The sequence below is a fragment of the Cyclopterus lumpus genome, chromosome 9 (genome assembly GCF_009769545.1).
Source record: "Cyclopterus lumpus isolate fCycLum1 chromosome 9, fCycLum1.pri, whole genome shotgun sequence".
Classification (NCBI taxonomy): Eukaryota; Metazoa; Chordata; class Actinopteri; order Perciformes; family Cyclopteridae; genus Cyclopterus; species Cyclopterus lumpus.
The window spans coordinates 1,427,973-1,440,000 of NC_046974.1; the positions used below are offsets into that span (position 1 = coordinate 1,427,973).

A 12,028-nucleotide genomic window follows, 5' to 3' on the forward strand; every position below is an offset into this window, starting at 1 on the left:
GTCCGAGAGGAGGGTTCCTCCAGTTGACCTGATTCAGAACACACACGTTGTTGTTGTTGTTGTTGTTGTTGTTGAAGCAGGACAGACATCCACTTTGTCTCCTGATGCCTGTGTTTCCCAGGGTTCAGCTGACCCAGAGTATGTATTAAGTTATTAATCAATAACTCACCCAGACGGCAGCTCGCAGCTGAACCGGGATCGAAGTCTTCAAGGGTTCGTTTGAGCTGAAGGACTCGGATCTCTAACGTAAACAACGATGAGTTAAACTGTTCGTTGGCTTATTAATTATTCAGAAGTGCTCCGAGGTACCCTGAACCGGAACCACAACCAGGAGCTGGAAGAGGACTACAGCTGCTCTGGGCCACACGAGAGAAAACCCTCGTGATCCAGAATAAAGCTGGAACCCTTCAAAGGATCTGACAGGAAGCTCAATCCAGAGTCCGGGGCTGAGGAACCTGGGGACCAGGACTAGACTGAGGTCTATAGAGGACCAGGACTAGACTGAGGTCTATAGAGGACCAGGACTAGACTGAGGGCTATAGAGGACCAGGACTAGACTGAGGTCTATAGAGGACCAGGACTAGACTGAGGTCTATAGAGGTCCAGGACTAGACTGAGGTCTACAGAGCACCAGGACTAGACTGAGGTCTATAGAGGACCTGGACTAGACTGAGGTCTATAGAGGTCCAGGACTAGACTGAGGTCTACAGAGCACCAGGACTAGACTGAGGTCTATAGAGGACCTGGACTAGACCTAGGTCTATAGAGGTCCAGGACTAGACTGAGGTCTATAGAGGACCAGGACTAGACTGAAGTCTATAGAGCACCTGGACTACACAGAGGTCTACAGAGCACCAGGACTAGACTGGGACTGGTTCACATCCCCACTGTCACTTTAAATCCTTTGTAGAGAGCTGAACCGCCGTAGAACCTTCTGTCAGAATGAACCTTCCTCCCTCTTCTCTCTCAGATCTTCTGGAAGTCGAGTCGCAGCCCGAGAACGTGAACAGACATCTTTGGCAAACGGGAAGACGGGGAACCGGGTACCGGGGCTGAAGGTCCGGATCGAGCTCCATGGGTCAGTGGGTTTTAAACCGACAGTTCAAAGGGAGCGTGCCGTCGCGGCCGAGCAGCCTGACCTTTGACCTCGGCTCAACTTTCTGATCTGCCGGTTCCTCTAATCTGTGGTTCTGTGGCCTCTTTAGTCCTCGTCCATGAAAACAGGGTTTCCTGTGTTTTGATTTCCCACAAACTTTATACAAACTAGCTGATATTTGTAAATGTTTCCTGTTTGAACAGTTTGACAACCAATGAATCATTTATGTCATTTATGAAGTAAAAAGCAGAATGTGAGGACGTTCTGCTTTTCTTTGTTTTAGGAGTTTGATCTCTGGGATCTTCTCACGTGATGGATTCAGCTGTGAAAACAAGTCTCTGGGGGCGCTAGTGAGCAAGATATGGAGTAAGACGCTAATTTCAGTGCGCCTGCAGAACCGACAATATTTTACATAAAAACAGCTACTATTTCAAGAATACCAGCCTCAAAGCTCACCGAGGACATCACAAAGGGGCCAACAGCTGACTTATGCAAGCTACATCATTTTTGAATGGCGGAAAAGCTTCAAAAATACAAATATAAATCCGGCGGTAGCTCATCACGGCCTACAAGAACCACGAGGCAGATCCCACCAGGTGACCCGGACCAACCCTCTCCCACCCGCAGTGAAAGCCCAGGTATGACCGAACGGATGAAAGCGGACATCTTATCTTCCCTGAAGGGAGAGATTTCCAAAATTACAAGAGAGGAACTCAAAAGTGCGCTAGCAGAAGATTTCAATTCACTCAAGTCTGAATTACAAGCGGTGCGGTCCGAAATTTCTAAAAACACGACCGCTATCCAAACAGAAGTAGACCACATGAAAGCCGACATACAAGACGTGAAGGGCGGCTTATCAACACGGTCCGACGAGGTGGCCGCACAAGAAGTTACGATAACCAGCCTTCAAAGACAGGTCACAACTCTAACAGACCGATGCGAGGATATGGAGGGGAGAATGAGACGGTGTAATATCCGGATAGCCGGCATTCAAGAACAACCGGATTCCAGCTCCCCTAACACAGTTGCCAAAGTTATTAAAGAAGTCCTGCAGCTGGACCGGGACATAAAGATCGACCGATCGCACCGCACAGCCGCCACCAGGAGACCAGGAGACCGGGAGAAACCACGAGTGATCATCGCTAAAGGACACAATGACGGAGATGCCGCAGAGATCCTAAGGAGAGCCCGAGAAAGAGCGCCGCTGGTCTACAACGGGAACCGGATCTCTATCTTCCCAGACTACACACCCAGCGTTGCTAAAGCCAGAGCCGCGTTCACGGACATACGGAGGACCCTGCGAGGAAGGAAAGGAGTCCGCTACGGCCTACTGTACCCGGCAAGACTCCGGATTTCGCACAACAACGAAGACGAGGAGTTTCTGGATCCCGGCAAAGCCATGGAGTATGTCCGGAAGAAAGTCATCCCATCTACTGAGGCCGCAGACTAAATGTATCCCCATCAGTACTGTTAACTACAGTAAGGACTGACCAGTGAGTTCTGCAATTTCACATACTGGCACATCATTATGTTCTACTTTATTTTATATTCAAATATATATATTTTCAAAACATTACTTGAATCACACCTGAGAAGAGAAAAGGAAAAATATGTCTCAGTTAATATTTTTGTATATACCCGTCTCCATTACAAGGAAACAAACCCTTATAATGTGCCCGCTATTTCTATTCATATTGTCTGTATCACTCTACTTTACTTGCTCACTGGCAGCTTCCATAAGAGGAGAATACTGGTACGCCTTTAGCTCTGTGTGCAACCAAGCACTACTGCACCACAAGGAGCTGTTTGACTTTACACATGTATACCAAGAGCTGCAGGGGCCTGAATGGCCGTTACTCGACACTGTCCTTTTCTGTGTCGACTTTTCTTTTTCTTCTTACTTTCTCTATTCCTTATCTTAGCACACCCATAGCATAGTCATTTCAATCTCGACTGTGCACCGTTGCTGCTTGCCCTTAGTGGCTAAGGGACTAGGTCCCACCGGACTGTTGCTAATGTTAGCTAACAGCAGTCCAGACTGTTGCGTTCCCCTTGTTCTGATCCCACTGTTCCCTGGGGATCCTACATTGTTTATTAGAACAACAAGCTCATCATCCATTTTTCTTAAATACCCTCTTCTACCCCATCCCTATTGGTTTCATTAACTAGTCCAACTCTCCACACTCCACATAACAAGATGCATGGCCCATGTGCTGGCTGTTGGCCTCTGCTTCCCATCTCTCTACACAAACTCCCAAAATATGAAAATTGAATACTTCACACAATGGACCCGCTAAAAGTGATAAGTTACAATGTCAAAGGCCTTCATAGCCCTGTTAAGAGAAAGAACATTCTACATCAGATGAAACAAGCCAACTGCCACATTGCATTCCTCCAGGAAACACATCTATCTGATGCTGAACATGAAAAGTTGAGACGGTCCTGGGCAGATAAAGTATATTACTCCTCACACCGATCGGGGAGAAAAAAGGGAGTATCCATACTCATACACAGACAAATTAATTTCACACAAACACTAGTACACAAAGACACAGAGGGGAGATATATCTTAGTTAACGGATTAATTGATGGCACAGAAGTATCCCTCATTAATGTATATGCACCTAACGAAGACGAGCCTGGCTTTATCAGGACATTGTTCAATAAGATCCTACAATATAGTACAGGGCTGCTACTGATGGGAGGAGACCTCAATTGTGTAATGTCACAACTAATGGACCGACAACCTGCCTCTAAAACTCCGCTCTCTAGAATGAGTAGAATGCTCAAATACCAATCCCAGGAGGCAGGCCTTGTAGATATATGGAGAAGCAAGTTCCCGAGAGGCAGGGATTTCACGTTCTACTCAAACAGACATACATCCTATTCACGGATCGATTATTTCTTTACCATGAAAGCAGAGCTACATAGGATAGTGGACATTGACATTCTTCCTATAACTCTATCCGACCACGCACCCGTGGCATTAAAATGGGACATCGGCCAAAGACCAACCTCTAAACAATGGAGACTTAATGCATCTCTCCTTAATGATAAAGCATGTACCTCCTTTATTACAGCAGAACTCAAGGAATACTTGGATATCAATACCTTGGAGGAAACAACACCTCTTATACTCTGGGATTGTGCCAAAGCATACATCAGAGGACGTATTATTTCATTCACCTCTGCTAAGAGAAGAGGAAAAGAGTCCAAACAGAAAGAATTGGAAGATAAAATAAAAGACTTAGAACATAAACATAAACAATCTGCATCAGCCAATCTCCTAAATGACCTCAAGTCAACCCGAAGAGAGCTCAACAGCCTACTATCAGATCAAATTGAGGGAAGTTTAAGATTCACGAACCAAAGATACTATGAACACGGTAACAAAGCAAGCAGATTACTAGCATTTGGATTAAGAAAAAAACAATCATCTAATACAGTACAGAAAATTAAATCAAAAGAAACTTTTGTTACAAAACCAGATAAAATAGCAGAATCCTTCGCAGAGTTTTACAAATCCTTATACAAAAATACAGATACCTGCTCTGATAATGCAAAACTTACAGAGTTCTTAAATCCTATAAAATTAACTGAACTGACAGAATCAGCAGCCAAGGAATTAGAGAAGCCTATTGAGGAATGGGAGATCAAACAGGTGATCTCAACACTCAAAAATAATAAAAGCCCAGGACCGGATGGATATATTAATGAATTTTATAAAACCTTCAAGGATATGTTATCACCACTGTTGCTGAAAGCATACCACCATGCATTAGAATCTAAAACCATGGCACCATCTTGGGCTGAGGCAACTATAGTGGTAATTCATAAAGAAGGAAAAGACCCCACAGAGTGCCAATCATATAGATATCACTGCTGAATGGGGACCTGCGCATTCTAACAGCAATCCTAGCAAGAAGAGTCAATCATATAATCACTAAAATCATCCATCCTGATCAGACGGGATTCATCACTGGAAGATACTATGGTGATAACTTACGACGCTTATTAAACATAATATCCCATCAAAAAGAAGAGAAAGTAGAAGCTATGATTTTGTCTCTAGATGCTCAAAAAGCATTTGACCGGGTATCGTGGCATTATCTATTTCAAACACTAAAAAGATTCAAATTTGGCCCCAACTTCTTGAATTGGATACAAACACTATATTCGTCACCACAAGCAGCTGTTAAAGTGAATGGATACAGATCACAAAGATTCACATTGGAACGCGGCTGCAGACAAGGCTCCCTTTATCCCCCCTGCTGTTTGCAATTAGTATCGAACCCCTAGCCCAGCTTATCAGAGATGATAATAAAATAAAAGGAACTGTAATACATAAAGAGGATCATAAAATATCCCTGTATGCTGATGATGTATTATTATATCTGACGCAACCTGCATCAACAATACCACATCTAAAGGAACTCATCTCACAGTATGGATACTACTCTGGATATAAGGTAAATGTGGAAAAAACAGAGGCTATGGATATCAATGGAAACATCTCAAGAAATGTAAAACTCCAAAGTGGATTTAAATGGCCAAATGACGGTATAAAGTACCTTGGTATATACATCCCCTCATCGCTACAGAAGTTATATGAGGCCAATTATAGTAGAATGATTGGGTGCATTGACAGTGACCTGGAACGATGGTCTACGCTCCCTTTGTCCCTGCTTGGTCGTGTTGAAAGTATTCGCATGAATGTCCTGCCCAGACTTCTCTACTTATTTCAGATGCTACCTATAGAAATTCCAAAATCTAGTTTTGATAACCTGGATAAAATCATTTCTAAATTTATCTGGCAAAAAAAGCGTCCTAGAATTAGACTTAAAACATTACAGCTCTCTAAACTAAATGGAGGCCTTAAACTACCAAACTTAAAATATTACTTCTGGGCTGCACAAATGAAACCTCTGATAGTGTGGATTCAGAATGGCACATACACTCGCTGGCTTAATATTGAGAAAAACATATGCCCAGAGCCCTTACAAGTCTTGCCTTTTTCAGATGCGCCCGTAAAAGAAGTGGCAGAGTGGACTAAGATTACTCTTAAAATCTGGAACAAAATACAGACAGCTTTTGGGCTTCCAAAATGTATTTCATTACTAACGAGCATCGGATCTATGAAGACCTTCACACCCAACAATCTGGATACGGCTTTAGAAAGTGGTCAGACATGGGACTGGCTCACCTGCACCAGTTATTTAATGAGGATAACCTCAAGACATTCGAGCAGCTGAAAAAAGATTTTGATCTTCCCAAAACCGATTTCTACAGGTTCCTACAATTAAGAACTTTTCTAACAACACACAAAGAGTGGGGAAAGCTTGTGAAACGTACACCCCTAGAAAGGTTTTTAATCGAGATACAGATGGGGAATGAAGATAAGAAAACAATAAGTAAATTATATAGCATATTTCTATCTATGAATCTACATAATTCCCAACAGATAAAGCAGAGATGGGAAGCGGAAATGAACACGATCATTCCACAGAATAACTGGGAGGAAATGTGCACAGAGGCACACCTAGTTACAAACTCAAACACCTGGAGAGAATTTAAATGGAAAATAATCACCAGATTCTTCAGAACACCAGAAATAGTAGCTAAGATGGGCCAACACATTCCAACCTGTGTTGGCGGAACTGTGGAAGCGCTGCCAATCATACACATATATTCTGGCTATGCCCTAAATTAAATACATACTGGAGAGAAGTCTTTGATGCCCTCAAAGAAATCTTCCAACAGGACATCCAACAAGACCCCACAGTAGCACTATTGGGAGCGATACCTGAAGGCCTGGATGGGAGGGCCAAAAAATACCTCCTAAACATATTACTCACAGCAGCATTGAAGGGTATAACCATCAGATGGTTAAAACCGGATCCCCCAACATACGACTTATGGATCCAAAAAGTATGGGACATCTATCAAATGGAGCGAATCACATATTCATTAAGGCTCCAGAAGCCTATCTTTACCAAACGATGGGGTCCTGTCGCAGCATTGTTACTACAATGATTGTTATTACTGAATGTTGCTCGGCCCTCTGGTTGAACTGCTCTTGTTAACTGTCTCTGGGCACACACACATCATACACAATCCTCTATGAAAAGCATATATAGCACATACACTCAGGAGTGGACAATCATTATTCAAATTAATTATTTTATTTCATTTGTATCATTTGTATTTAATTTCTATTTTATGCAATCTTTTCATTATCCTCATTTCTCCTCTTCTTTTCATTCTTGGAATGATCACCTTTGATGTTTGTTGTTCTTTGTCTTGTACACTGTACCTGAATATCATGTGAACCAAGACATACAACTGAAAAATTGACAGGAACGACTGTATGAAAATACATATTGTTTGTTGTTGAAAACTAAATAAAAAAGTGAGTTCAAAAAAAAACAACAAGTCTCTGGAAGTCTCGGTAGTCGGAACAGAAGCTTTTATTTGCTATTAAAAACATCCCTCTGTCTTTCTGTTCACTAGATCGGGATCGGCGGTCTGAAGGCCTCTGGATCAGAGCTGGACCAAGTCCACTGGGGGGACATCTTGTGGATGAGGACTTGAACTACTTCCTGACAGACCTGTTGGGAGGCGGCTGAGCTCGCGTCCTGCAGACGGACGGGTTCTGGTTCCATGTGGGCCGGGGAGCGGAGCCCAGGTCGCCTGGTCTGTAGCGCGCCATCAGGAACAGTGGATCTGTTCTGTGGAGGGGGGACATGGAAGGATTACAGACCGGGCCCCCCACCAGGGGCCCTCCTTTACCTACAAGGTAACTCAAACCAGGAAGACACTCAAGACCTCAAAGAAACATAAAACATCTACAGAGACAACACAACGACAAATAGTAACACAAGCTGAAAAGAGACACAACGTGACTACAAAGAGACACTAAAAGACTACAAAGACACAACGTGACTACAAAGAGACACAACGTGACTACAAAGAGACACTAAAAGATTACAAAGAGACACAACGTGACTACAAAGAGACACTAAAAGACTACAAAGAGACACAACGTGACTACAAAGAGACACTAAAAGATTACAAAGAGACACAACGTGACTACAAAGAGACACTAAAAGACTACAAAGAGACACAACGTGACTACAAAGAGACACTAAAAGACTACAAAGACACAACGTAACTACAAAGAGACACAACGTGACTACAAAGAGACACTAAAAGACTACAAAGACACAACGTAACTACAAAGAGACACTAAAAGACTACAAAGAGACACGTGACTACAAAGAGACACTAAAAGATTACAAAGAGACACAATGTGACTACAAAGAGACACTAAAAGACTACAAAGAGACACTAAAAGACTACAAAGACACAACGTGACAACAAAAAGACACTAAAAGATTACAAAGAGATACAACGTGACTACTAAAAGACACTAAAAGACTACAAAGAGACACAACGTGACTACAAAAAGACACTAAAAGACTACAAAGAGACACAAAAAGACTACAAAAAGACACTAAAAGACTACAAAGAGACACACAAAGACTACAAAGAGACTCTAAAAGACTACAAAGACACAACGTGACTACAAAGAGACACTAAAAGACTACAAAGAGACACTAAAAGACTACAAAGACACAACGTGACAACAAAAAGACACTAAAAGATTACAAAGAGACACTAAAAGACTACAAAGACACAACGTGACAACAAAAAGACACTAAAAGATTACAAAGAGATACAACGTGACTACTAAAAGACACTAAAAGACTACAAAGAGACACAACGTGACTACAAAAAGACACTAAAAGACTACAAAGAGACACAGAAAGACTACAAAGAGACTCTAAAAGACTACAAAGAGACCCAAAAAGACTACAAAGAGACACAACATGACAACAAAGAGACACAAAAAGACTACAAAGAGACACTAAAAGACTACAAAGAGACCCAAAAAGACTACAAAGAGACACAACATGACAACAAAGAGACGCAATGTGACTACAAAGAGACACAATGTGACTACAAAGAGACACTAAAAGACTACAAAGAGACACTAAAAGACTACAAAGAGACACAACATGACTACAAAGAGACACTACAAAGACTACAAAGAGATCCAAAAAGACTATAAAGACACAAAATGTTACAAAGTGTCACAATGCAACTACAGAAGAGTTCATTGTTTAAATATGACATATTCCAACAATCCGATGGGACCTGTCCTTCAGGGACCAGAGCAGCTGTGAGGGAACAGCTGTTCTGGGTTCTGGGTTCTTCGGTGTCCCACCGAGACATTACACTGAGGATCCTTCCAGTACCTGTCCGTTTGGGGCTCAATGCTCTCCACAGGAGTGGATCCTGGTCCCTGGGGGGCGATGCTCTCCATGATCTCCAGCAGCCTCTGACCCTGAGTCTTGAGAGTCTTCTCTGAGTCCTGCTGAGGTTTGATAATCACTGAATGAATGGATGATCTCACTGGTGTGCAGTGGTACTGAAGCTCCTGATCCAGGATCAGGGTTCTCACCGTCAGGATGTGTCTGAGGACGGTGACCACTTTCCGCATGCCGGCCTCCAGCTGCTTCCTGGTTCTCCGCTCCCCCTGGATCTCGGCCGGCAGCCGATCCGCCTCGGATGTTTTCTGACGCCGCTCCTCGGACGCCGAGGCCAGGAGCCGCCTGGAAGCACAACACGGAGAGGGGCGGAGCTTAGGGGCGGAGCTTAGGGGCGGAGCGCTTGACTGCTGCTCAAGAGGTCTCTGGGTCATGAGTCTGATTTAAACTATGTAACACTCGACTGTTACCCCAAAGCCTCTTCCTCCTCCAGCAAGCCCTCGTGGGCGGAGCTACAATCCTTCAGCTCCACCTTCAGCTTTTGACTCCTCTTCGTCCAATTCTCCAACTCCTGAAGGAGGTGAAGAACAATCAGGAATCAGAGGATGCAGTACTACAAGTACCTCTGAGATGTAGTACAGTATAAAGTACAACATGTACCTCTCAGATGTAGTACAGTATAAAGTACAACATGTACCTCTCAGATGTAGTACAGTATAAAGTACTACATGTACCTCTGAGATGTAGTACAGTATAAAGTACTACATGTACCTCTGAGATGTAGTACAGTATAAAGTACAACATGTACCTCTGAGATGTAGTACAGTATAAAGTACAACATGTACCTCTCAGATGTAGTACAGTATAAAGTACTACATGTACTCTGAGATGTAGTACAGTATAAAGTACAACATGTACCTCTCAGATGTAGTACAGTATAAAGTACAACAGTACCTCTCAGATGTAGTACAGTATAAAGTACTACATGTACCTCTGAGATGTAGTACAGTATAAAGTACAACATGTACCTCTCAGATGTAGTACAGTATAAAGTACAACATGTACCTCTCAGATGTAGTACAGTATAAAGTACTACATGTACCTCTGAGATGTAGTACAGTATAAAGTACAACATGTACCTCTCAGATGTAGTACAGTATAAAGTACTACATGTACCTCTGAGATGTAGTACAGTATAAAGTACAACATGTACCTCTCAGATGTAGTACAGTATAAAGTACAACATGTACCTCTCAGATGTAGTACAGTATAAAGTACTACATGTACCTCTGAGATGTAGTACAGTATAAAGTACAACATGTACCTCTCAGATGTAGTTACAGTATAAAGTACAACATGTACCTCTCAGATGTAGTACAGTATAAAGTACTACATGTACCTCTGAGATGTAGTACAGTATAAAGTACAACATGTACCTCTGAGGTGTAGTACAGTATAAAGTACTACATGTACCTCTGAGATGTAGTACAGTATAAAGTACAACATGTACCTCTGAGATGTAGAGTAGAAGTACCTTGACGTTGTACTTGTACATGTACTTGCTGCCTGTATTGAGCCCTCACCGTGTTGCAGGAGAGGTTCTGGTCCCTGAGCTCCTCCAGGTCCCTCAGGCCGCCCCCCTTCTTGAGGAGCAGGGCCTTCTGGTCCTGCAGTGCCCCTTTCTGCCTCCACAGAACCTCGTTCTGGTCCAGAAGGGATTCGACGACCTCTCGGAGCTCTCCGTGCCAAGCCTGCTGCACCCGGACCAGGTCCTGGGTCTCGGTCTCGGTCTCGATGTAGTTGGGCTCCCTGGACCTGGTCTTCTCCAAGTCCCTGAAGATGGGGAACAACGTTGGAGGACCAGTTCTGGAAGCGCAGCGTGAATAGAAGGGAAGCGTCCTTACTGCGCTGCACGCGTCATGGCGCCCAAGACGGACTTGTGCTCCTCCTTCTGACGGAGCAGCTGCTCCTCCTCGGACTCCAGGACGGACTGCAGCTCCTTCAGCTCCTGCTGCTGCTCCTCAGACTTTGCCTCTGAGGGGAGAAGGAGAGAGGAGAGTGATCAAGGAGACAAGCAGTGCCCGGAACCCTGCGCAGCTTCTCGCTTGGTCTTTACAGACGGTCTGCACGGACCTGTCCCTGCAGACCGACCTCTCAGAGGTCAAAGGTGAGGCGTGGTCCTTGTTGTCTCACCCGCTTCATGACGTCAGTCTCCTGCTGCTGGGAACCCGGTCCTGAAGCTCCATCAGCTGCAGGCTGTGCTGCAGCCTCAGGGCCTCCTCCGCCTGCTGGGCCTCCTGCTGCAGCCTCTCCAGCTGCTGGACCAGCTGCTGGACCAGCTCCTGCTCCTTCTGGTCCTGCTGCAGCACATGATCCAGGTACTCGCAGATGTCCATCTTTTCCGTGGCCACGCGCCGCAGGCGGAGACCAGATCCCGGTTCTTCAGCTGGAGTCCGTCAGACCGGAGCTGAAGGCTGCAGGGAAAGAGATGTTATGTTACTGTGGGTCTGGTTGGAAAGAGATAGATATAGATATATATATATATATATATATCACCTCTCCAGCAGCCCATATTATTATTATTATTATTATTATACAGCAG

The 12,028-nt window shown here is 43.9% G+C and overlaps 1 protein-coding gene across 1 annotated transcript; it reads right to left on the reverse strand.

Annotated features, from left to right (window-relative positions):
- Window positions 1–6,591: 6,591 nt before the first annotated feature.
- On the reverse strand, window positions 6,592–11,822 carry LOC117735825 (trichohyalin-like). The gene is made up of 8 exons (XM_034540708.1): window positions 11,645–11,822; window positions 11,331–11,460; window positions 11,010–11,259; window positions 9,897–9,997; window positions 9,621–9,771; window positions 9,415–9,533; window positions 7,705–7,824; window positions 6,592–6,607 (listed from the first exon to the last, which is right to left on the reverse strand). The coding sequence occupies exons 1-8, from the start codon at window positions 11,820–11,822 to the stop codon at window positions 6,592–6,594; spliced, it is 1,065 nt and encodes a 354-aa protein (XP_034396599.1).
- Window positions 11,823–12,028: the final 206 nt, after the last annotated feature.